This window comes from Heliangelus exortis, chromosome Z, assembly GCF_036169615.1.
Source record: "Heliangelus exortis chromosome Z, bHelExo1.hap1, whole genome shotgun sequence".
Lineage (NCBI taxonomy): Eukaryota > Metazoa > Chordata > Aves > Apodiformes > Trochilidae > Heliangelus > Heliangelus exortis.
This window is the reverse complement of record NC_092454.1, coordinates 41897211-41924338: the sequence shown is the minus strand read 5'-3', so window position 1 is coordinate 41924338 and position 27128 is coordinate 41897211. Positions and strand designations below refer to the sequence as shown.

At 40.2% G+C, this 27128-nt stretch overlaps 1 protein-coding gene and 1 non-coding gene across 3 annotated transcripts in view; both read left to right on the top strand.

Annotated features, from left to right (window-relative positions):
* The first annotated feature begins 2232 nt into the window (after positions 1–2232).
* The window catches only part of CCDC171 (coiled-coil domain containing 171), a 152383-nt gene continuing 127487 nt past the window's right edge, over positions 2233–27128 (top strand). For both annotated transcript variants that reach the window (XM_071730214.1, XM_071730215.1), the window contains exons 1-6: positions 2233–2767; positions 4936–5107; positions 7371–7509; positions 9385–9559; positions 13167–13348; positions 18234–18380. In XM_071730214.1, coding sequence (XP_071586315.1) covers positions 4950–5107; positions 7371–7509; positions 9385–9559; positions 13167–13348; positions 18234–18380 — 801 coding nt within the window. In that variant the 5' untranslated portion in view covers positions 2233–2767; positions 4936–4949. The remainder of the gene's footprint in view (positions 2768–4935; positions 5108–7370; positions 7510–9384; positions 9560–13166; positions 13349–18233; positions 18381–27128) is intronic.
* Positions 25557–25660, top strand: LOC139790464 (U6 spliceosomal RNA). Its single transcript, XR_011723506.1, has one exon. It is a non-coding gene; the product is annotated as a U6 spliceosomal RNA (small nuclear RNA).

The window sequence follows — 27128 nt, the reverse complement described above, 5'->3', positions numbered from 1 at the left end:
CACAAACTCAGTCATGCTGACTTGTAATCCAAAGCAACTAGCTGTACTCTGAATTCAGTATGAGTGTTTTCCTGAGTTAAAACCAATTGCAACCAATCTGTGGTTAATATAAGGTGATTTTAACTACATAAATAACTATCCTTATTGTAATTTTGAACTTATTGGGGAATTCTAGACAAAACTAGACAAAAACCCCAATGATTTTTATGTGGTTTTATAAACATTATTATTATATAAATAAAGATAAACTGTAGTTTATTTAAATTGTTAATAGCGTTTTCCAGTGTATATTTTTTTTAATGTTATAAAGTCTGAGGCCTTCAGTTTAAAAAGTTTGAACTAAAGAAAATTCTGCATATTTCCGGTCGTTGCATCCGAATTAGCCAGTCACACAAAGCAGGAGAGGGGGTTACCAGATGTAACACAGCTCCCCTTAGTGATAAGAACGTAGTACTGACATGAGCAGCAGTACACTATACACAGCCTGTCAGACTGATGGGTGCTGCATACCCAATGCTGAGGAACAACAGCGCCTTACACAACTGAAGGTGTTGTGTAAGCTTGCTGGAGTCTTATATATATTCTTAATGTGTCACCACTACGCTATTAGTTGGGATCAGTTTTGATTACAAGACAGATTATGTAATCTCTTCAGCAGACAAGGTTAATAGAGTTTTCCATGGAAGATATTCTTGCTCTTTTTCAAAATGCACACATTCTGTGCACTATCAGTATACTGTAATTTTTGGACTGTATATTTTCTTATCTTAACCTGGTTGTTTGTGGATTATATTTTCCTAGATCATTTGTCAATCTATGGACATATCAATACATTTTTACTCTTCAGGTGCAGACCAAGGCTCTTCTAAGAGACATGCAGGAGGACAAATATTTCTCATAGACTGTGGAAATCCAGATCACATATAAATAGCAGAGGAATACGATTAAAAAACACCTTTCAAATTGCTTGTCCAATTACTGACATCTATATATTTATGATAATATAAATGGTAGTTATTGACCATGCTAACACAAAATTGTTTCACTTCCCTTCAGCCTATGACACACTTTCAAGAAGAATACCTTGGCCACTTTTCCAGCATCTTGTAGGGTAGGTTTTAGTCAGCCTCGCTGTTGCTTTTTGACGCCGTGTATGCTTATCTCTGGGGCTTGAGTCTCTTGGTTGAATGGATGGTTTCACAAGAACCTTTCCACTTGTGTAGTGAGAAAGAGGGGAGTAGTAACTTTGTTACCTTGTCTCTGCCATTGACCCTGTAGTGACTTTGTCCCATCATCTTTCAAAATCATGACCCGGTTTTCTTGAAAACCAGGGTGAACAGTGTGCCACCCCGTATTTGAGGCCACATAAGTCTCAGTCCCCAGGCTAGCTGATGGTTTTAATTTTCTATACGCATGTTCCCTATCATACTTTGTAAGTGTCCCTAAAACATGTCTGCCGTTGCACTGATGCAGACATGCCCAGAGGCCAGCAGCGCTGTCAAGGCGGGTACAGCCGCTCTCCTGCCCGCGGAGAGGTGTTTGGGGATGCCACCGGCGCTGCTCGTAGCCGCCCGACGCCGATGCTCACAGGGGTGACGCTGGGAGCCTGCGCTGGGAGCCGCACTGCCCAGCCCGGAGTGCCGCGGCCTGGGGGGGGAACACCCGCTGCTGCCTGGAAACTTGCGCTGCCTCTTCAGGAGAGAACTCACAAAGGAGTTTGCTACTCAGAGTCTCGGCTGCTCTGCAGCAGCTCCTAAGATGGTCGAGAAGGAGGGAGGGAGGCGGCAGAAACCGCGGGGGCGGCGAGACCCTTGCCCAGGCCTCCCCAGCAGTGCCCCCGCTACAGGGGCGCTACAGGGGCGCTACAGGGGCGCTACAGGGGCGCTACAGGGGCGCTACAGGGGCGCTACAGGGGCGCTACAGGGGCGCTACAGGGGCGCTACAGGGGCGCTACAGGGGCTATGGCGCCTCCGCTCCCCAGAGGGCTGAAACCAGCACCGGCGGGTGGGCCGAAGGCGGGCTGGCAGAGTGCAGAATGCCGGCCGACGGGCCCCCAGGCTCGGCCCTCCGGAAAGAGGCAAAGAGAGGACCCGCAGAGCCTCGGGGTCCACCTTCAGGAGACCTCCGCGCCCGCCCGCACCCCCTCTCCCCTCCCCTCCTCTTTCCCCCCCACTCCCCGTACCGCGCATGCGCGGCTACGCTCCCGCCACTCAGCCCCGCGCTGCCTTCCCGCCGCCGCCGCCGCACCCGGAAGTAGCCGCGGGGAAGGTCCCGCGCACGGCGGGGCGTGGCAGGGCCGCGTCCTTTCCCCCGGGCCATAGCAACCGCGGCGGGAGGGGGCGGCGCGGCGGCGGGATCCCCTCGTCCCGCGGGCAGCGGCGCGGCAGCCTCACGTACGGTTCGGCAGTGCCTTCGGCCGCCTCTGGTGCCTCCGGGGCCCGCCTGCCTTAGTGCTGCCGGCGCTCGGTAGACGTAGCGCACAGTCGTGGCGGCTTTCTTGAGGCTTTTGGCTGCCCCCGGCGGCTGCGCGGAGGCGTCGCGGAAGCCCTGTCCCCCGCTACCCCCAGCCGGACGCTTCGCCGCGCCCCGCCTCGGCCTGCCAGGTACCCCCCGCCGGACACTGCTGCGGCCGCTCCGCCTCTGCCGGCGGCGTCCCGGGGGTCAGCCTGGAGTCGGCGGCCTTGGGGGCTGCGGCTCGGAGCTTGCGTAAAATGTTAGGTCTCTGCTAATGCTAATCTAGTGATTCTTTCATCTGAAGCAGCTGCTGGTGAGTTTTTAGAGGTCCCGGTGCAGTTCTCTTAGTTATGCCTGGGTTTCTGTGTTTTAAAGTGGTACATCTGGAGCCCGTGGTTGGGTTTGTTCTGAATATCGTCGGACAGTTTAGGCTGGACCTGCAAAGTTCTCCTATTTTCAGCCACACTGCACGGGTAGGGGAGCTTTGCACCAGGCGAGGTTGCTCAAAGCCACATGCATCCTAGCCTTGGGCACCTCAGGGAAGGCCATTCACAGCTGCCTTGGGCAACCTCTGCCACTGTCTCACCACCACCACAGTCAGTAATTTCTTCCTAATACGCACTCTAAAGCAGTTTAGAGGGTATTTAGAGGTTCACGAGGAGAATATGGAAGCTTTGTAGGTAACAACTGTCAAATGTATTAACTTAAGCAAACATTTCTTATTATCCTTCACTTATTTATCAGGCTCCTATAAGCCATTGCAAGCAGCTTGAATACTTTTTTTTTTTTTTCTTCTGCCACTTAAGTGCTTTTTTCCCCCCATAACTGAAATAGCATGCTTTTGGAGTGCATCCATTTGTGTACTAATAGGATAGCTATTGAGGTGTCTTTTAACAGAGGAATATTGCATATTGAAAAATCAGTGTTCCCAGAAATAAAAATTCAGATTGTTTTTTCCTAAGTGACTTAATTGTAATTTCTGGAAGTTTAAAAGCTACAGAATGATGTGGATGTCATTTGAAATTTTTTTTCACTTCACCTGTTGGTTGTTGGGTGAATTCTGTTCTTGAGGAAAAAAAACAGATTTCTGAGAAGGCTTTTTAGTTGCACCCACATTTTTTTCCTGCTGCTTATTATGAGATTTTTTTTGTGTCTGTTTTAACAAAGCTTAAAAGGACGGTATGAAAAACTGGTTTCTCAGTGTTCACAGCTACCTCTTAATGTGAAAATTGGGCACAGTTGAAAGAGATGTATTTCCCATGCAGTTCCCTGATACTAGAATTTCTTTTTACACAAGCAATTGATCTTTGAGTACAATACTGCAAATATGCTGTCAGAATTGTTCTGCTCTCATGTAAAGTTTGAGTTCTTAGTTTACACATTACTAATGATTTAATGCACATTAACATGGGCCTAGCAATTGTACCACAAACTTGTCTGTACTTTGAAAACAAGGTTTTCCACTATTTTCTCAGTTGAGATGGAAGGAAAGCTGAATCACGTTCTCTTGCTACTGTGTGTGCTCTCTCTTGCTATGTGTTTTGGGGCTTTTAAACAGATGTACCAAGGTGAATTCTGATGGGTTTATCTTAAAAATCAAAAAAGATTCATCCAGACATTCTTCATTAATAAACTGAAACAAACCATTAAGCTTCATTGTACTTTTCTTCCCATATTACTCCACTTGATTTTGAAGAAACTTTGGAATAATAATAATGTTTGAATATAAAGCAGTATGATGATAACTCTGGGCACCACCTGTTATGCCTTTCTGTTTAAAATAAGTACTTCTGTGTTCAGTCCAACAGAAACAGGTTATGGCAATCATGTGTCCACAGGCGAAAGTGGGTAGAGATAGAGTCTGGGCTAACTTTTTTTAACTTTAGTCTGGATGTCTATCTGTTGTGGAATTAAAAATCAAACCTTCATGGCTGATTAAACTCGACTGTTGAATACAGCTTATTCTTCATGTTACCTTACTTTAATTAATGGAAAGCTCTCCCAAATGAGTTTGCCGTTCAATCTGCAGTAAGTCTTTGAGTTTTTTAAGGTCTGTTATAAAGATGTTGTCTGTATTGATTTCTTTTTATCAGTAACACTAAGGCAGTAAGTTTCTTCTAAAGGTGAGCTGAACTATAGTTAATTTAGTATTCTTCAGGTATACTCATATATTGCTATAATACCTGATGCAGTAAAATTTGTTCTAGTAGGAGATTCCAGGCTTACAAAATAGAGGATTTTCTATGTTAAAGGCTTCAATAAAACAGCAAACTTTGGATTTTGACCCACTTAAAGAATAGTAGTACATGCATTTGTCTCCCTTTGATCTACTTTGAAGATAAATGGAGTTTGTGATCCTCTTGGGAGAATAGGGAATGCAGGGGCACAATCATGATTTTGCGCTGGCATCATTCTTAAATCTGGTAGCAGATATTCTACAAAATACGTTGCAAAATAAACTAAAGTATGTATCTGTTACAGGTTATAATGTTTTTATGACATGGAAAAGAGGAATTTTTGAAGCTTGTCAAGTAGAAGTGTATGCAGTCGAAGAGGATGTTAATGTTCTAAAGTTTATGGATTTAAAAAGCTGCATATTGGACGTCATGAGTTCATCCTCTTCGGTTAGCCACACTGTCATAGAAGCTAAATGGTGAGCTCCACTTCTGTATTTTAAAGTCTAATAATATGGTTCGTGTTTCTGTGGTTTATTTTCTGTATCTCTAATTCAGACTGAAGAAGACCCAGGTACAGTATAATGCATGCAAGGTGTGCCTTATCAGTATTGTCATTAGATGAAAAGATTTACTTGAAGGCTTGCATACTGGCCATCTGGTATGCAAGAATTCTGTCACAACCATAAGAGACATGACTTAGAGGGAGTTTCTGTCTGCAGTTAGAAATAATAAGCTGGCATTATAGAATGGTTTTCTGCATTAGCTGAGGTGATAGAGGCCAGTTTTAATTCTTGCACCTGGCTCTTTTATTTTATAATCTGATATGTTCTTGGTCTTTGGCATAATTAAATCATACTTTAATTGATTCTTTTTATTTAGTTGTGAGACTTATTTGACACTATTCAAAGTCTGATTATACTAGACTGCCTATTATTTAGAGAAAGCAAAATTCAATATATGAACACTGAATATCCTTTCCATAAACCCTTGTTTGTTTGCCTTAGTTCTCCTGTTTTCAACTTCCCTAACCTGTGGTTTGCTGAGTTTGGTGCTCCTTGAGGTTGTTATTTGTAGCATAATCTCTGAGTAAAATGACTTGCCTTTATTTCCTCTCATTCTGTCAGTCACAGAAAAATAAAAGTCTTCCAAATCTATTACATGATATTCGCAGAAAAGCTTTTATACAGTTTACAGGTGCTCCAGCTGTTCAGATCCTTCTTCCTCCTTGACTTACCACTGTGTCTTCTGCAGTAGCTGAGCTGCTTAAAATGTTAGTATGTGATTTTACCTGCTTTGTTCCTGATCTTCTGGCCTATGAGTCATGTTGGTTTCTTGGGGTATTTCTGCTGTAGTAAACACTGAAAACTAATAATGTGCCTGTGGTTTTCTTGCAGTACATGCAGGTTTTAATGGTCCTTGTCACCTACATTTATTATATAAAATGTGTTAAGTACATGGTGACCCGTGGAACTATTACTGGTGTCATACAATTCTTATCTTATGAAGTCCATCTTTAAATGGAAATATACTTACTGCTTATCAAATTATAAAATGTATATAGCCTGCTGCTAAACCCCTGAAATTGCATCACTTGTTATTAGTGATGCCTTTAAAGGCAACACTTAATCTAAATTACCTTAGTTGATGACATTTATGTCTTTTTTGCTAGTCATCTTATGTGAAAAAATGTGTATCATCTGGTAATGTTCTCAGTTATGGAAAGTATTAATAATAATACCTGCTCACAAACACAGGGGTAAAGCCATCATGTTTTGATTAAAAAACCCAAATCATTAAATCCCAGGAGACTGTAATTTCTGTAAGTAATACTTAAGAATTGTGTTGTCAAAAGTAAGCTGTTTTAGTTTTTTTCACTTTTGTATGAATTGATACCATTTTTGTTGTTAGTTGAATAATCTGTCTTTTACGGCATGTTTCATATTCAGTGGTCCTGACAACTTGTGCTTTTGTTTGGAGCAACTAATTATTGCAGCCAGTCTTACAAAATTGTTAAAACTGCCATATGTAAAATCATGTGAATACTTTTTTTTTTAAAGACATTAAAAAGTTGACCAATTTGAATTTGCAATAATTGCACATAAGACTGTGGTCAGGGGCTGATCCTGCTGACTGTCGAGTAGATTTTTTTTTTAACTGAAATTGTAGTGGAAGTGAAAATAATGCATATTTTTAGAGGACAGGCCCTCCAATTTGTATTGTATTTGTACAGATCAACTGCTTGCATGTAGTTTAAATGCATGTATCTTTGAAGAAAAAAACGTGGAAAAGTGATTTTTGTTCTACATATGTGCATTTGTTTCATGACTGGTGGCTTTGAGATGGTAGTCCATGTTAAAAATGAGCCTTACTGCAGGAGACAAATAAAAGCTTGCTAGTAATTTTAATTTAAATGATTGGAATGATGATTTTTAAGCATCCTGATGGTTATTTAATCAGTAATAAGGATAATGAAAAATAACAAAACCCATGTTATGCTTAAATTAACTTTGAGAAATCCAGAGTTCATGTGTTTGAAGTTTCTGTTGCTCCATATCTATTTCAAGCGATTCTATATATAACCCCTTTTTCAAAGAGTAATAGTCTGATTACAGCTGCGTGGCACAATTTCACTTAAGTGGATGTTTGGAACTTTGTGCTCACAATTTGATCATTGAGATATGAGAGTACTAAAAGTTAAAAGGAATACTCATGTTTTTTGAAAACATTCATATTTTGCAGCTTATGTAATGCCAAGTGTGATTCACAGTTCCTACAAAGTAACGATGAATCAGAGTTGGAGACTGCTGAAGATCTGAGAAGAAAACTCTGTCAAGCTAAAAAGGAAAAATTAGACTTAACTATAAAGCACAATAAGGAAGTAAGGACTTTCTTGTTTGCTTTATTTTACTCTTGGAATAAGTGTAATATTGTTTTGTTAAAATAATACTCTTGTATGGTCTATCAAGACCACAGTCATTAGCTGAAAGAAAGAAAAAAGGAAGGTGTCACTGTCAGACCTCACCAAACAGAGCAAATTTTCAGCAGGGGACAGCTGCAGGGGATGGAGTTGCTGCCACTGTCTGTAGTTTGTTAGATATAATTGCTTAATGACACAAATAAATGAAAGCCACAACTTGAACCTAGCCTTGTAAAAAAGATTTTTTTTTTTTGCAGGGAATTAGAGCATAATTTTAATTTGGCAGAAATCATGTGCAATTTGTAAGCCTAGTATAGTATTTTTCTGTGTGTATGTACATCAGTTCCAGCTAGGGTATCCTTTAATGATCTTCCAGTGTGTAATGTAAAATTGTGGTGATAAATTGGTCAGTAACTTCATACATGTTAATGTGATCTTCATTCACAGGGAGATACCATACCTGCACTGCCAAGGTTTTCCCTAATGCCATTGTAGCAAACTAGTATTGAAATAAAGCTGTAGTTAGAAAATACTTAATTAGTCTTTATCCTGAATGCTTGAATATCAGCTTTCACAGCAGTATGGATAGGAAAAATGGGCAGTGAGTGCAGCAGTAGCTGTAACTGACTTTTGTTACAAAGAACAGTCCCCACACTTTCTAATACCAGTCTGGCAGCTGATGTCCTGGTTTAAACTGTGATGGAGCAGAAGTATTTCTGCTGCTATAGGTCACAATTCTGGTCTTCGCAGTTTGTTAGGAACACTTGGTGTGGGTGCTCTTTTATCCGTCTTGGGCTAAGTCCAGCCAGTAAACCAAGTTTGCATTTCATATTTTTTTGTTTTTTGGGTCGTGTATCCACATTAAGAGACTCCTGCTTCTCTCTCAGTGACTTGCTGTTGTGCTGCTATTAATATTTTCCCACTGTCTCATCAACTGTGGAGGTATTTTATAAAATGGATGTCAGGAATAATCTGTATTTAAGTAAAAAGCCAGAAAACCACATGTTGCACAGAGAATTTGAAAGCGGAATATGCACAAGGATCTCCTGCACCATTTTGCTTTTGTGGCTTGCGTTTCAGGCAAAAACTACTTGAGAGATGTGGGTTTTTTCCCTATTAATTTCCCGTATAGTTACAGATAGTGGAGGTGCTCAAGTTAACTATATGAAATGTTATTTAGTCAAGGTGCTACTTTGTAGGTGTTCTCAAGAAACACGTACTATATACTTTATAACTCCTTGTGTCAAAATAGCTTGAACTTGATTTTCTGGATGCACTTTTTTGGTAGCAGTGGCTGTGCTGTGTTTTTTAATCTGGGTAAGAACAATTTTTGAAGTGTTTTCCATTCTTATTTGCCTGTTAAACTTGATAGCATTCTGTTTGACTTCTGAACATTATTGGACTGAGTTTTATGTTCATAGATATACTTGTGAGTTAGTAGATGTCACATAGTCTCGTGTTCCATCATGACTCTTTTTCTAAGTATAAAATGTAAAGAAAGTCTGTCTCTGCAGTTTTTCATTTGAAGTGCACATGGAAGATAAAACAGTATTACCACTTTTATTTTCTCAAGGTAGTGTATTTTTTGAAAATGGAAGTGTATGTTTACTCTACATGAAATTCATCTAGGAACAGTTTACATAGAAAATAGCAAAAGTGCTTAGAGTCTCTATAAATTTGCATCTACAAGACCTATATTTCAAACTCAAGTAGAATTAGAATGCAGCTGCAAATGAAATTCAAAATATCTTTTAAAAATATTTTGTAGATATATTTCTGTAGCATTTTTTCAAAGGGGCATTGTTGCCACTTTTCTGAAACAAATTTATTTTCTAGTTGTCTAACTATGAAGGCCAGATAGTCAAATTACGGTTGGAAATTGAGAAAGGAGAAGTTGTTCGAAGAAGTCTGGAGTATGAATTGGCAATTGCCAGAAAAGATGCTCGCCTGAAAATGTGTTCTGCAGAAGAGGAGTTAAGTGATGTGAAAACCAAACTTGTGGAACTGCAAGGTAAGATTCAAAAAAGTAAAAATGGAACAAAGGTTAACTCAGTTCCAAGTCAGCGAGACAACTGAGAAGCAGTGACTTAAAAAAATTTTCTACTTCTTGCATCTGTTTTTCTTGGATCTGTCCTATCTTTCCCATCTCTTATCAATCTGTTTTTCTGAACTTGTAAGAGTTTAAACACTCTTGCTGTCTTGTGTCTTACTGCCAAAAACGCAAATGGCAGCCTGGAATCTGTCAGGAGCAGTCTGACCAGCAGGACAAGGAAAGCAATTTTACCCTTGTACTCAGCCTTGCTGAGGCTGCACCTCAAGTACTGTGTGCAGTTTTGGGCACTGCAATATGGGAAAGACATCAAAGTGCTGGAGAGGATGCAAAGAAAGGCAGCTAGGCTGATTAGGGGTCTGGAGAACAGGTCATATGAGGAGAGGCTGAAGAATCTGAGGCTATTAAGCCTGGAGAAGAGGAGGTTGAGGGGAGACCTTACTGCTCTGTACAGCTACATGCAAGGGGGTTGTAGCGAGGCAGATGTTGGCCTCTTCTGCCTTGTGACTAACGATAGGACAAAAGGAAGTGGGCTCAAGCTATGCCAGGGAGGTTCTGGTGAGATATTAGGAAAAATTTCTTTACCAAAATAGTGGCGAAGCACTGGAACAGGTTACTCAGGGTGGTGGTGGAGTTGCTGTCCTTGGGGTTATTAAAAAATGAGTGTATGTGGTGCTTCAAGAGATGATTCAGTGGATAAGGTGTTGTAGGACTGATAGTTGGACTTGATCTTGAAGGTCCTTTCCAACCGTGATGGTTCTGTGCTTCTATTGTGAATTAAAACTATCCTGCTAAACCTTTTGACCCCTTTTCCTCTTGATGGTTACCATTTGTTGTCCCCTCTTTCACTGCTGTCCTTATACAGAACTGGTGGCTATCACCATGTCCTGGGTATTGCTAAGTCCAGCAGTTCTTCCTCTTCCCCTTCTGGGGGAAAAAAAAAAGTCCATTCGACTCAGGACAGGACTCAACAGAGACTGTTGCTGATGGAGAAACCACAGCACAGTGACTCTAGTCTGCTGCCCTACCTGTTCCCTCCCTGAGCTAATTTTGTTTACACTATTTACTGTATCTTCTTTTCCAGAAGTTCTCATCCTGCTGCTTCTTTGTTTCATCTTTTCAAAGGTTTCAAGCTTTTCATTGCTAGTGTCCAGCTTCTTTTCATCTTATGAAACTTGTTTCTCTTTTTATAGGTAGTGGAACATGTGTGTTTTCACAGTAAGGTATGGAAGGAAAGGTTTTTACCTAGACACTTTTTTCCTACTAGTTTTATATTCAGAAACTCATATTTTCTTGGTCCTCCTCAACAAAGAGAGATTGCTCATTCTTACAAGTGAGGTTCATTTTAAGTAAGTATACTATATTTCTAGTCAAGTACTGGAGGTGCATTTGTGAATTTTCTGAGCCTTTCATGTTCCATGAAGTGTTTAAAGCTCTCTGGTGGAGGTATTATCCTTCAAAGAATTGAAGGAGACTTGGAAACTTGCAAGTACTTATGGTACCAGGTGTTTTTAAGATAATTAAAAAGCTGAACTTTTCATTCCTTCAAAGAACACAAAAAGAAAAAAAAAAATAAGAAAAAAAAAAATCTTATGGATTGCAAACTGGAAGAAGGCTTTGTTTTTTTCCCTTTGGAAATTGCCTTATGACTGAAAGCTGCAAACTTCCAAGTGCTAGTTTCTCACTTGAAGGAAAGCTTTGTTTCTTTCTATGCATGTTTACTTTGCTGCCAGTTTGCTTGCCAATTTAGAACTAGTGTGTGTGTATTCTAAAATACTTTAAATATAATTTTGTGATGTATTTTATGTTTTAGAAAACTTGTTGCCTGTTGTACCAGGGATAGCTGGCAAGTGTTGGTGGTAGGTGTGGCTCTGGAGGGCAACCTGTGTGGGAGGACTATCTGGGTTTGCCTGAAGATGGTTCTGGCCAGATCCAAACCCATGCACCAACCTGTAAGTGCAGGGCCACCCTGCCAAAATGTGTTTCAGAAAGGTGGTAAATGCTGAGAGGAATAGAAAAAGAAGAGGAGAAAGAAAAGAAACAGCAGGAGAGGCAGGTGCAGAGCTTGAGTTGGAGCTGAGGCTGAAGTAATGACTGCCCATGCAGGCACCAAGAGGCAGGACTCAACAGAGACTGTTGCTGGTGGAGAAACCACAGCACAGTGACTCTAGTCTGCTGCTCTACCTGTTCCCTCCCTGAGCAAATGTGTGGTGAGGGGGCTGGAGAGCAAAAAGGGAGTAGGAGAGCTTTTGCAGGGGAAGGGGATATTTTCTATGTGGTGTTAGTTTCTCTAAGTACCAGAATCAGTAATTAGAAATCTGTTCTCTGGCAATAAATTATGTTGGTTGAAGTTCTTCATACTGCTGTGTTGTTGTTAGGTTTTTGTGGTTTTTGTTTTGTTTTTCTTTTTCTTTTTTCTTTTTCTTCTGTTACAGGTTCCAGAGAAGTCAAATCATCATGGTGTTGCTTCTCAATTCTTTTGTAGTTTATGACTTACTGTATGTTTTCCCCAGTCACTTGGAGCCTTTCTCACCTTATTTGGTGTTTGTTGTGACCCCAGCCTAGCCTCATTTCTGCCTTGATTTCTTCATTGTTTCTTTCAAGTAGTTTTTCTGTTGTTCTCAGTGTTGTTTGCTTTTCTCCTGTCTGTCAGTCCTCTTCCATTATTGTGTCCACTAATCCTTTATAGTGTCATCTTAATATTCCGCCTCTGTTCATTTTATTCTTCTCCATCTGGCAAGAAATTTCAGAAAACTGGGATGAATCTGAAATAAAGAATCTGCAAGAAAGTGGTGGTCACTTAAATGCTGGTGCAGCTAGTTGTATTAGGCAGAATGAAAAGCTGATACAAAGTATTTTCATCTGAATACCAGTTTATAAAAGAAGGAAAAGCTCCTAGACAAGCTGCTTAAATGAAGAGGCATTGCTAATGAAGGTTTCCGCAGCATGCAGGCTTTTGCAGAATGTTCCCCTATCTCGGGACATTTACTGATTATTAAAGTCTCTGAAGACATTTCTTCAGAGAAGAAATGGGGACATTTCTCTCGGAACATTTACTGAAGATTAAATTCTCTTGAGAACTGGTGTATTTCCTTAGAAAAGCTGAGCCTTTGCTTGCTAGTCCATTATGTCTTAGGTTTTCCTATATTTCCTTTCATGGGGCAGGGGCCTATCATTACTGTCACTGTAAACTGAGCTCTAAGTTATTTGATACTGACTAATATCTATACTAAATAGACACTTGGAGATGAGCTGGCCAAATGTTATAGAAATCTGAAATTAAGTCATCCATGCAGTGGAGACCTCACTTGAAAGATTTTTTGCAGACTTTTATTCTTTTCCAAGAGAAGAGTTTTCACTAATAAAAATCTCAGGTATGTCTAAGTCCTTTTCTGAAGGATGCTGCAGGAACGCAAAATTTGATTATTTCTTTGTAGTAAAGGTGGTGCTGAAAGTGTTTATGTTCCACAGACCATCACAATACACAGAACTGACTATAATTATTCATTTTTTTTCTAAACATGCTTTGCAGTGCTACTTGTCTTTTCTTTTTTTCTGTAAACAATAGTATTGAATGAGAAACTTCAGCAGAAAGTGACAGAGACTGAGAAAGGATTTCGTATATCTCAGCAGAAGTGGAAAGAACAACATCAAAAACTTGCAAGTGAGAAGGATGATATCCGCAGAACTTGCAAGAGTGAATATGAATTGCTTCTCAAGGAAACAACCAAACTAGAAAGTGTTTTGCAGGTATGATGGATTAATAGTTGGATGGTTGCGTGACATGATGGCTGGAATTTCTTGCAGTGCAAAACTGAGGTTTTTCTGGTGTAGGGAAAAATACCCTAAGTAGCTAAGTATTGCAGAATATTTCTGAAGACTATAGCTCTATGAAGTTACACTTACTGTGTCATGGTCTTTCTTGCTTTGATGGAATGTCTTGTGGCTGATTTTCATGGTACACACAAATTAACTTATCAGTGCACAGTGATAGTTGGGCCCATTTGCACTATCATGCAAAGCTGAATTAGTAAATCAGGGGCACCCAACACCTAGTTTCTCACTCCATTTCCCTTTTGCCTCCCCTAGTCTGAAGTATAATAGTCTGTGAACATGAAAATAATTTGTCACATTGTAGACTACACATTGTTGGGGAAGACTACACATTGTTGGGGAAGACTACACATTGTTGGGGAACCCAAACACTGATGGGATTTCCAGCTGTGAAATGCACATTTTTCACTCCATGCCACAAATGAAAACTAACAGTTGTTGGAAATTCTGCTAGTTGGTTAGAAAAAATGCATTTAATACTAAGAGATGGCCTTATAATCTGTTACAGACTGGGTTTTTTATTCGTCACGCAGTTAATTTCATCATATTTAATGAAAGAAGTAATTTTAAAAGTTGAGTTGCACTAGAATGAGTGAATCCTTTAGATGCTAAATGTGAACTTTTTTACAGGGGTTTTATACAGCCAAGCTATTCTAAACTGAATTACATTCTTAAGAATGTTAGTGCTGATCTAACACTCAACTTTTACCTGCTCCACGGGGACACAAACAGTAACATAGCTATCATTTAATAATTCTAATCTTTTAAATTGACAGTTGAATTATACCTTATCTTAGCAGTTTCATAATACCATCTGAGGAAAACAAAGAATGTATTCAGCTGTAGTTATTATTTAGGATTTTTAAAGAAGTGTAGTGCAGAGACTAGTAAAGCTATTGGTCATTTACCCATATGCATGGCTTATACAGAGAACAGATTACTACTGAGAGATTTACTCTCATCTATTCAGTGAGACTTCTTTCTTTCCGTCTAGTCAGCTCCTAGCTTCTAACAGTGCCAAACAGCCTCCCCAAATGGCACAAACCAGTCCTTGTCTCTTAGCTTGCTAGACAAGATGTGACAGCTATAGTGCTACCTGTAGTACTGTGTTATGGTGCTATCGATCAGATTCTATACAGCACCTGTAGGAGCAACTCTTAAAAACAGGTCAGAGAGAGTCCCTGAGTTATGTGTATTCCAAAAGTACCGTGTACTGCGTCTGCAGCTGTTTCTTTGAAGAAAAATCTGGAAAGGAAGATGTAATAATGAGACTGGAAGTGGAAGTCAGGTAGTGTGTGTTATAGGATATATAGTGTTTCTGTGAATGAACTGCAAAAGGAGTTGCATGCAGTTGTCATAATGGTGGGAGTCTGATGGTGAAGGATCCCAAAGAACTGGATTTTCTCTGAATGAAGAGCAAAAAGGAACGTCCCTCCTCTCCCGTATTCTCAGTAATCTTGTGGATGCGTTGAACAGTGCTTTGAAGGATCAGTTAGGAGAACCATAAAGGAGTAGTTAAAAAGGAAAAAAACAAAACAAAAGGAAGCAAGGTTTCAGAGAAACAGATGTGAGTTGGTTCACACGTTTCTCAACGGTTCACACGTTGAGGCCTTTCTCAAACCAGTAGAAATATGATTCAATTTTCATTCACAGTCAATGTTAAAAGTCGGGTTAGGTGTCGACTGTGAAGAAATCTATTTTTAGATACAGTTTTCTTTTTCAATTTGCCAGGTAAAGCAGGCTAATAGAGGAACTTTGGCTCTGAGTTCTGGTGAACAGTAGGCTAAGTTAGGTTGAGGAGGCCTTGGGACAGACTTGTCTACTGTTCTGTGCAGTGTTTGTGGAAGCCACAGCCAGTGAGTTGGATAAGAAGAACAATGTTGGAGAGGTACCCTCAAGCAATGTTTGGCTTCAATGTAGTGGATTGCTTGGGACATTGTGTTTTCTGTCAGTGGCTGTATGTAATTCTAGAAGTAAAGGTGATCTGCAGAGGCAGATGATTGTTTGGTAGATGGTAGAAGCTAGAAAATTGTTCACTTCTAAGGTAAGCAAGATTCACTACTAGTTGTCCACTCCTGACCAGCTTTCAATACATTCAAAACATTCCATATTCCCACTTAACTTTTCTAGCTGTTCCCCTGTCCATATGCCCAGTTACAGGTTTTATGTATTGTTATAAAGTTCCAGCAAATTAAAAAAATATACATAAATGTTAAAAATGAACTTTCTCAGGAAATTAAGTATACAGTAATAAATGTTAAATATGGACTTGATTGCCTTAGTTGTCTCTTGAAAGCTGAACTAATTTAAATTTGGCTGGTGAAGTCAGAAGGATCTGGGTTTATAAATTATGTCTTCAAATGTGTTCCAGGCTTTTGCATTGTGTATTTACAGGCCTGATTTAAATAATTTTATAGTTGTTCTGAGTTATGAAATAAAAGTTTAGATGAAGTGAATTTTATTTTTTTTTCTTAGTATGTACAAAGATATAAAATTCTAAAATGTAATGCCAGTCTGGGTTGATAAAGCTGCACTTGTGGACTGTAATTCTGAACTTAGCTATGAAAATGCTGAGGTAGGCATGGAAATGAAGTCAGCTTAACCTATTGAAGTGTGTCTCTAAGAGACAGAGGGAAAGTAATCCTGTCTGCTTCCTGACAAAGCAATGGTACAGGTTTGTAATGTGCTGGATTGGGTGTGCTCAGCATACCATCTGCTTCATAATAAAAGATATTGGAGTTCAGTATTAAGTGCAATAGCATCACCTTGTGGTTAGTCAGAATATAATACTCCTTTACTGAAGCACTTGTTTTTTTCTTTGACCACTTATGAAATCGTGTTTATATACACTTTTTAAAAAATCAGCCACATTTTTAATATACTGTGTATATGAAACACAGGTATGCATGTATATATATATTTATTGTTATATATTGAAATATGTTTCCCTTTAAACCTTCTAAGTGCTGGATAAGTGCCAGTTAACTGCTGGGATAGTCTTCATACCCAGTCTGAAAAGTTCAGAGTCTCTGAGATTCTAAAATGCTACAGTTTGTGTTGACCTTGAGGTATTCATCTCAGCTTTACTCTGATCAGTATGAACTACGTTTCCAGCATAAAATGTTTTCAAGTCTTGATGCACTATTTTCTAGCAAACTATATATTACTTGTTTCTTGCCCACTTTTGATTATGCTTGGGAGATATACCTGAAGAGATACATATCTTTGTATATTTCCTGTGTGAAGAGTGGGAGTTGTATATTACTATAAAAATGATTTAAAATATTTGTTATCATGCTGATGGAAAGAAACCTGTGCACTGGCTTGATAGAGCAGGCAAAGTTTATCTTAAAATTAGTCCATATCCAGGTGTACTATTTTAGCAGTATTTTGATTTACTGAGGTTTCTACTTTTTTCTTTGTGTTTCACACACATACATCTTTATATATTTTCAGGATGCAAAAAATATGTACCGTACTGCCTGTGAATTAGAGAAAAGAGAAACTAATTTTTCAGTTACTAATTGGTCACACTTGCAACATAGAAGAGTTATTATTCCCTTATTGTCATGCTTGAGTGGCCACAGTCGGGAAGAGCTTCTAAAAATAATTTTCCAAACTTTGGAAAAGACTCGTATTACTTTGATCTCCATGTATAAGCATGGTTCTGTCAGAGTTCATTCTTCCAAAGAATTGTTCTAAATGAATAATTAATTTTCTCCTCCTCTCTTCTCTGCAAATGTCTTATAATTTGTAATTTCTAGAAACAGGATTATGTGATGTAAGGGTAATAGCAGAATTTGCAGACCAGCTGCTTTATTTTCACAGAATGTCTCTTTGCCATGATATTGAATAGGAGTAAATGAACAGACGGACTTACAGTAATCTTTCTATGCTTTGCACAGAAAGTAATTTTAACAAATTGGGTCTCCAAAGGTCCTCCAACTAAATCACTGGATTTATAGCTTGTATGTGATGCTAGTTACGGAAAAGCTTATTCCTGTCCACTAGACCAAAGCCATTCTTTTTGAGACTTCTGGAATCTTCAGCTTAAGTATGTGCTAGACTACTGGGGGTTCATTATTTGGCTACTTTCCTCTAAGCCTGCTGTGGTGTGAATGTGGATTTTGTAGCAGTGACTCCACAGAGCTGCTGAGTGCAGTAGTGTTAGTAATTATCCCAGCATGTAGCTTGGTTCAATTTCTGAACACAGAAATTGAAGTGGGGAACAGCTTGGTTATGTTATTTTACTGAGAACTTTCTAGTTCATGTAGATAATTTTTTAATTATAGATAATTCTTTTCTAGACAGAAGTCTGTCCTAGAATAACAAAAATGACTATTTAGTCTGTGGGAGTAACTGTTTCTAAAGGTGTCTGATTTAATGTTAAGTTCTAACAATTAAACTAGAAACAAACTAGAACTTCTGTTGTTAGGTATCGTTTTGACAAATTCATTTCACTGTTTGCCTCTCCATCACTGCCATTTTGCTGGGAGAGAGAAGAAACAGGAGGAGCAGTCTAGCACTTTTAAGAGAGTAAGATTTACTGTGGGGAATTGGCTCCCTCTTTAGTATTTCTACAGAAGGTCATAGTGATTTTTGATCCAACGCATTTTACCTGGTGTTGAATGAACAGCATGACAGCTGTTGGGTCAATGATTTTGATTGTGCTAACACCTTAGATTTTAGTAACCTGTTCTTAATACAGTCTCCATTCACTGTTCTTCTTTTGAACTCTTTACTACAATACTTTATTTTACTGCAAGTAGTTTTTAATGCTGCTTTTTTTTTTTTTTTCTAGGAGAAGAATAAAGCACTGCAAAATATAGACAAGAAAATGAAAGATATGGAGTTGGAACACAACGGCTGTGCTGAACTGCTGAGATCCCAGGCCAATGAGCTTCAATACAGTGCTGAACGAGAGGAACGACTGCAAAAAGAACTTGAGGTAAGGCTTTTTGACTATTTATTTCACTTATTTGATTCAACAAGTGCTGACAAATAAAGCAATTTAATTTTTGAGGGATGGAACCTCTCAGTTAGGCTGTGAATTCTGTGTACTGGATTAATAAAATAATTAACATCTGCTTCTGGTAGAAAAAGTTGAACAGGCAAAGTCCACTTACATTGTATACCTGACTTGAGACTTTATATCTTTTTTTTTGGCATAACAACAGATTTTGAGAGTTAGTGAATTTGCAATGGAAAATTTGCCAGAGCTGAGAAAGTCACCAGATATTATGTTAGGTAGAGAGAATAGTGTAATGGAAGATCACAGTGGTGTTAAGGCAACTTCTTCCTATCTAGACTTAAATCTACAGGATTTAGTTTTAGTTGCCCTGTTTACTGAGTGACACTGGTTGCCGAGAAGTCTCAAGTTTTAAGTGCTAATTCTGTCCTAAGTTTCAAAACTTAGGTTTCAAACTTTGGTTTGTACCTGGATTGTCTTTGTAGTAACTGTGTTATCTGTATGTACAGTCTGGACCAAGACATTCTTGGTAGAACATTTATCACTGCAGAGAAGTATAGTGACCAGATGATCTTTATTATCCTGATACAGCTTTTCTATCAAATGCATCTTTTAATATTTTCTGCAGTGAATTTTAAAGAATTGACACTTACAGATTACTGGAGACCTTAAAGGAATAAGTGACAAAGAGTTTTCAGCTGTGTTTGTGTTCTGTTATTTTTTCCTTAAAGGCAAAAGAAGTGTTTAAAGCATTGATTACTAGATAGATAGGCCCTGCATTAAAGATGAAGTACAAAAGAAAATTCCTACAGGGAAGATCAAAGCTCCTCAACTAAAAACACTGACTTATTGACCAACAAGGTAGACTTCTGTGCCCTCAAAGACATTTATGGGAAATCTATTGTTAGGTATTGTGAGCTGCACATATTGGTCTAAGCAGACTTACCTTCACTTGGAAAGTGCTGTGTACTGTGAAGTTCCAATAGCCCTTTTAAAACCAAAGATTTTTGCTTCCAAGTACTTGAATAAGGGTTTTTTTTACTATGACTTCTTTATTATATTAACATAGGAATCATAAGCTGAAAGGAGGAGGAGCAACGAAGCAAATTAGTTATCTACCTAAATATTTTGATTTGGTGTACTTACCCTCTGTAAATTTGAAAAGAAGTATTCAGTTCCTTGAAAATGTATTCACTGCTAGGGCCAGGAGATGGTTTTATCATAGAATCATAGAATTTTCAATGTTGGAAGGGATCTTTAAGATCACCTAGTTCCAACCCCTCTGCCAAGGGCACGGACACCTCCCACTAGATCAGGTTGCTCAGAGCCCTGTCCAGCCTGGCCCTAAAAACTTCCAGGGATGGGGCTTCCACCACCTCTCTGGGCAAGTGCCAGTGTGCCAGTGTCTTACCACCCTCATGGTGAAGAACTTCTTTCTAACTTCAAAGCTAAATCTGCCCTCCTCTGGTTTGTATCCATTCCCCCTAGTCCTATCACTACCTGACATACTGAGAAGTCCCTCACCAGCTTTCTCATAGGCCCCCTTCAGATATTGGAAGGCTGCAAGAAGGTCTCCTTGGAGGCATCTCCTCTCCAGACTGAATAACCCCAAGTCTCTCAGTCTGTCTTCCTAGGAGAGGTGCTGCAGCCCTCTGATCATCCTTGTGGCCCTTCTCTGGAAATGCTCAAGCGTGTCCATGTCCCTCCTGTAAAAGGGGATCCAGAACTGGATTCAGTACTCCAGGTGGGGTCTGACAAAAGTAGAGCAGAGGGTGAGAATCACTTCCCTTGACCTGCTGGCCATGCTCTCTTGATGCAGCCCAGAATGCAATTGGATTTCTGGGCTGCAAGTGTACACTGATGGCTCATGTTGAATTCACCAGCACCCCCAAGACCTTTTCCTCGGGGCTGCTCTCAAGCCACTCACTGCTCAACCTATATTGGTGCTTGGGATTTCCTCAACCCAGGTGCAGGACGTTGCACTTGGTCTTGTTGAACTTCATGAAACTGGCATGGCCCCACCTCTCCAGCCTGTCAAAGTCCCTCTGTATGGCATCCCTTCCCTCCAATGTGTCAGCAGCACCACACAGCTTGGGGTCATCAGCAAACTTGCTGAGGGCGAACTCAATGCCACCGTCCCTGTTGCCAACAAAGATGTTAAACAGGACCATCTTTCACTGACCATGGGGGACTCTACTTGTCACTGGCCTCCACCTGGCCATGGACCCATTGACAGCCACTGTTCGAGTGTGGCCCTCAAGCCAGTTCTTAATCCACCAATGGTCCATCCATCAAACCCATGTTTTACCAGCTTGGAGACCAGGATGTTGTGCAGGGCTGTGTCAAAGCCTTTGCTTAGGTCCAGGTAAGTGATATTGTTGCTCTTCCGTTGTCTATTGATGTTGTGACCTTTTCATAGAATGCCGCAAGGTTTGTCAGGCATGATTTGCCCTTGGTGAAGCCATGCTGATTGTACCCAGTCACCTCTTCATCATTTTTCTGTCTCAGTAGTTGCCTCCAGGAGGATCTGCTCCGTGATCTTACCCGGCACAGAGGGGAGGCTGACCAGCCTATAGTTCCCTGGATCCTCCTTCTTTCCCTTTTTTTGAAAATGGGGGTTATGTTTCCCCTTTTCCAGTCAGTGAGGACTTCACTGGACTGCCATGAATACTGGACTATAATAAACAGTAGTTTAGCAACCACATCTGCCAGTTCCCTCAGTACCCTGGGGGTGCGTCCCATGGGGTCCCATGGACTTTTACACTTTCAAGTTCTCCAGATGGTCGCAAACCTGATCTTCACTTAAAATTGGCAGTTCTTCCTTCTAACCCTTGCCGCTGTCATCTGTGACTTCAGGAGTGTGGTTGGAGCCCTTGCCAGTGAAGAATGAGGTAAAGAATCCATTGAGAACCTCAGCCTTCTCCATATCTCTTGTCACTAGTTTTCCTGTTTCCTTTCTGAGGAGGCCCACACCTTCCCTAGTCTTCCTTTCACTGTTAATATACCTACAGAAATTTTTGCTATTCCCCTTGATCTCCCTGGCTATATTTAGTTATAACTGAGTTTTGGCTTTTCTAATCAGATCTCTTGATGCTTAGACAGCTTCCTTATATGCCCCCCATTCTAGATGTCCTTTCTTACATTCCTTGTAGAGTTTATTTTTGTGTGATAGTGCGTCAAGGAGCTCCCTGTTCATCCAGGCAGGTCTCCCAGCATTCTTTCCTGCCTTCCTCTTTGTTGGTAAACTTTGCTCCTGGACACAGAGAAGGTGATCCTTGAATATTAAGCAGCTGTCCTGGGCCCCCCTTCCCTCTAGGGCTTTGTCCCATGATACTTTGGCCAGCAGATCCCTGAAGCAATCAAAGTCTGCATGCCTAAAGTTCAGGGTTGTAAGTTTGGAATACATCTTCCTAGATGCTCTGGGGACCTTGAAAATTCAAGTGCTTCATGAACACTGCAGCCAAGGTTGTCCCTAAGCCTCATGGTGGTCACCAGCCCTGTTGGTGAGAACAAGAATGCTATCTGTTAATCACAGTCACCTAAGTTATTTTCATTGCTGCTTGATTTTTTGGAAGTTATTTTAACTTACTGGATTTCTTAATAATGTTGTGAAAAAACAACATATTCAGACTAGAGAAAAATCAGTCATGTGGTACTTGCTGTCAAGTATAGCTATTTAAGCAGTGATTAAGGAATGTATGTGATGAAACCTCTTACATTCAAAAGTTTAAGCAAATTAGTACAAATCTCTTTGAAGTAGAAAAAAAAAGTCTGTTATACTGCAATGGATATGCTTTAGTCAGCTTATTGTCTCACTTTACTATGTAAAAAGTAAATTGCATGTTTGTTAGTGTCTGGAAGTGCCTACAATAATAATTATCCATCTAGAGAGATTAACTAATGAGCATCTCTGAATATACCTTTGCTCTTCAAGAAGGAAAAGCACCTTGATATTTTAAGCTTTCAATATTTATTACTGTAGACACTATTGGACAGTGCAGACTTCATACTGGACAGTGGAGTCACACTCCAGAGTTTGTGACAACAGCATCACCTGCATCTTTCAAGGTACCAGTACTCTGCATTGCCATTTCTGCAGAATTTGTCTTTTCTGTGGTCATGAAAGGCTGTAGGCTTTCTGAATTTGAAAATTCAGGTTAATAAAGTCTGTCTGGTTTAAGTTGCTCTCTTACTCATATTCTTCTCCCCCAAATTATATACTGGGTAACAGTTTAGTATTAACAGTGTTTGAAATGCCTTCGATTTATAGATTTGACATTTCTCCTTCTTAGCTCTGAATCTTGGTCAGGCAGAGGTATTACATGTCCTTCATGCTGAAACAGAGTAGAAGTACCCCAGCCAAAGGGACCAGATGATCTGTTCTTGTGTTTTTCACCCCTGTAGCTTTTTTGTTGTAACTTTAGCCTTGCAGACTTCAAGAACAGGAGTTGTGTATATGTGCATTCAGTGGCAGATTTGTTGCACAAAGGAGGGGAAGTTAGCACAATCTTCCTGCCTAATTTTGTTTGAAAGAAAGGACTATGCACTTCTAAAAGGGCATGCTGCATTTCCAGGTAGAAAGAAGTGCTTTTGTGAAGCCTGGAGGCTGTTGGCATTTAAACACATTGATGTCAGTAGAATTTCCTCCTGTGCTTTAACAGCTTTGTAACTAGCATGCTAGCCTTTGTGGACCACATTGTTAGTTGCTATATTCTTCCCATACACTGTGAGAGTCATTAAAGAAGGGTACTAAAGCCTGGGCAGGAGTTTTCACTGCGTGTCAATGTGCCTGTTAAGGTCCGAGGTACCATTAAAATTTATTTTTGTTTTGGATCTGCGAAACAAAGTCCAACCATAGAAAAGGTTGGGTGCAATCAAATTTTATTTGACAATTGACACAGGCAAAAATATAGAGCCAGGCAAAAGAGGTAGAGAGGAAAAGAAGATATAAGAAAGAGAGAGAAAAAAAGTGGTAAGAAAATGGTAAGAAAGAATGAGAGAGAAGAGAAATAAAGGGTAAGAAAGTGGGAAGAAGAGAGAGACAGAGAGGAGAGCAGAAGAGTGTAGTCCTCCACCCACTCATCAATTATTATCTTCTTCCAGGTGCCATTCTTCCTCTCTTCCAGACATTTAACCAGGTACATAATCGTGCCTCCAGGGGAGTCCCAGCATTGAAGGTTGGCCCTCAGGAAAGGGGAGTAGCCTCCACCCATTCATCAGTTTTTATCTTCTTCCTGGTGCCATCCTTACTCTGTTCCAGCCCCCTTAGCCGGGTACTTCACAAGTACAATCAAGGTGGCCCAGTTGTGCCTGGAGGGATGTCCCAGCCTTGCTGGCTGGTGCTCAGAGAAGAGGAATAGCCTCCACCCAATAGGTCTTATCACATCGAGGTTTCACCCCCTGCTCAGGTCTGGCCAGCCAGCTCCTCCACCCTAGCCAGGGCTATTAATTTTAAAATTGCTCCTTTGAGACAGTTGCAAATCAGTGAGGTCAGACTCACACAGTGCCAAAGTCTCCCTGTATTTCTGTCCATCTAGTTACTGGTCTCATACAGTTCTATGGTGTTCCAGCTGTCAATTTAAAGCTCCTGCATGCATGGGAATAAATTGTACTCATGTTATAAAGTTCTGACAACCAGTCCTATGCTTCAGGCTGAGGTTAATTAGAACTCTTATTTTTGCCTACTATGCTAATATTTGAAAGGGATTTCCATTCAGATATAGAAGCCTTAAAGTAGTACATCCCAGACAGAAAGTGCTACATTTTTTTCCATGAAGCAGGCCCTATATTTTTTCCTCTCAATGAAATTTTTAGCTTACATATTGAAATGTGGTACTTGGGGGAAGATGGGCACAGGTGACTTGTCTTATTTAAATTCCATGAAGAATACCTCGTGTTAATAGGCATTTGGTTAGAAAATGTGTTAAAGTACTTGATGATGTCAGCAAATTTAAGGGATTTGTGTGAAGAATAACTAATTAAAAGGCAATTTTATAATTTTGTTGTACACTTTTTGTTAAACAATCTTTTTGCATTCACTACTTCTTGATGGACAATGAAGGTGAACTGGTTTTGGATTTCATAAAGCTCTTCCTTTACTAGACTCCACTGGACATAAGGGAGAAGTTCATGGGAAGATATTTATGTTTCAGTAATGAGAGGAAATAAAAAATTTAGAATATTTTTCTTTTGTATGATGGCACTCTTATGTTGGATAGTCCATACTATACAGAAAGGAAGGTGAAGAAAGTCTGCCTGTCCCCCCTTTAATTAAAAAAAAATATTAGTCTGGTTTTATCATTCATTCATTGTTCTGAACATGGTCTAAAAGAGGAAATCTCTTGTTTTTGTAATTAGAAATTAAGGGAAAGAGTAATGGCAATTTACTGTGGACTTTTCAGCTGAAAGACAGCTGTTGGTACAGTGTATAACCTGTGCTTTCCACTTTGCAGTGATACCAATGTACCCCTGTATAAACATTAGCTTCCTCTGAAGGGGAACACATAGTGTACCAGAAAACTGTAGGCTGAGAACTGTATTATCATTCTGCCTCTTAGCCAAAGATTCAGTATTCAAACAAATTCTTGATGCGTTCTTACTGAACTCATCAAGATGCTACCATTTATGATGATAATTTTCCTGGAACTGGGGTCTTTTATTTTAACAGTTTGATACGTTGCTCTGGAAAGATGATTTCTTGGGAAATTCAGAGTAATTTGTATATGAAAATAGTGTTTCTTATGGTGTGTTTAGTTGCCAAAAAGCTGAGTGGGAAAGCTGTTCAACAAACAGTGGAGGAAAGGGGAATGTTTTTTTTTTACCATGAGAAACAGAATTATTAGTTCATAAATTTTGAACTCTTTGTCTTGTTCACAGAAATCTAGTAATTTTCTATTGTTTGTTTTATGTGTTTGAGGCTGCCAATTCTTAGCAAGCTGGAGCTCAAGGTCTCAAAGTTTTTAAACCTTCTCATGAGGCCTGAAAAATGTCCCATAACTTGTTCAATTTTATTTCTGAGACCAAGTCTGTCACCATAATTTCTGAGACTTTGACTTACCATTTATAGACCATTCCCTTAGCTTTCACATGGTTTCCTGCTTCCCTGCCTGTAAATTAGTGACCTTTTCATGTCCTGCTAGATATGTCTGTCATCTTGTGGTCACTTTGGCAGCACACATACCAAAGTGGGAACAATAGAGAGGTGAGCATGGACTCTGCACAGGGATGACATGTGAATTCATGAAGCATTCTGTATTTTTTGCCAGGTGTGCTCTAGTGTTATGGCAGTGCCAGATGGCAGTAGTGACCACACCTCTGGGAGGTGCACTTAGGTAGAGCTTCTCCTCAGCTTAGTGACAAAGCTCCAGAATGAGGTGAGTAGGTTGATACCAGGTAGTGCAAGAGATACACTTGTGGAATTGCACCCTTGCCTTCCCTGGAACAGGAACAGACAGGATGTATGGTACAGAGGATTCCCTGTCCTCTCTCTACTTGGCTGAACACAGTGACTTAAAGGATAGGAGTCAGTGGCAGAAAGTTCTTGCCTGGTGCAGCAGGTGTGTCTCTTCTGTGACTACTCCACCTTCCCAGGTGCCCTGGCAAAACAGGTATGTGGCTCTGCAAATGGACCAGAGCAATAATGAAGGTGATGTTTCATCTGGCTTGGTGTTGCTAAGGTTAAGTTGGTCTATTCTGTGTCAAAACTGCTTCCATAAAGAAAAAAGATGGGTCATTGTCATAGGAGATTACCTTCTGAACAGAAGGCCCATGCAGACTGGACCCACTCAATAGGGAACTCTGCTTCCTGCCTGAGGCTGGTGTTAAGAAGGTGAAGAAAAAGCTTACTACCCTGGTGTAGCCTTCAGTTTATTAATCATTATTGATTTTTCAGATAGGCAGTGATGAAGTAGCAACAAGAAATCCAAGGGCATCCCTCTAGATTCTAGAGAGACTTCATGGCTGTGGGATGGCTGGTTAAGAAATCAGGACAAGTGGTGTTCTCTGCTGTCCCTCCAGTTGCAAGGAGTGATGGGGTAAGGAATAGGAAGAATAAGAAGATCAGTACCAGGGTCTGAGCCTGGTGTCACTTAGCAGAATTTTGGGTTTTTTTGATCATGGTTCAGTCTACATGACATCAGACCTGCTATTGACAGGTGGGGTACACCTTTCTCAAAGAGAGAAAATGATCATTGCACTGGAGTTAGCCAGGAGAAGTCAAAAGAGCTTTAAACTGAATTTGAAGGGGGAAAGGGATAAAGTCTGGCTTGCTAGTGGTAAGCCTCGGAGTGGTACACCAGTGTTTGTGGGATGGTGTGCTAATGAGGTCCTTCAGTCTGCCATCTCAGTGGAAGCTGGGCGTGGAGATCTATGTGACTGTGGAGACACAAGGAATATTGGTGTGTTAGAAACCATGGAAACACCTGAGAATGGTCTGAAAGGAATGAGGGCTTCTCCTCTCCCACCACCCTCCTCCCTCAAGAAAGGTGGTGGGATTAACAGCCCAACTAAAGTGCATCTATACCAATGCATGCAGCATGGGCAACAAAGAGGAGGAGCAGGAAGCCACTGTGCAGTAGGAAACCTATGATGTAGTTGCCATCATGAAAACATGGTGGGCTGGCTTGCACAACTGGAGTGTTACAACACACGGCTATAAACTTCCAAGGGAAGAGATGTGGTGGGGTGGCCCTGTATGCTGAGGAGTGTTTTGATTGTCTAGAGGTTAAT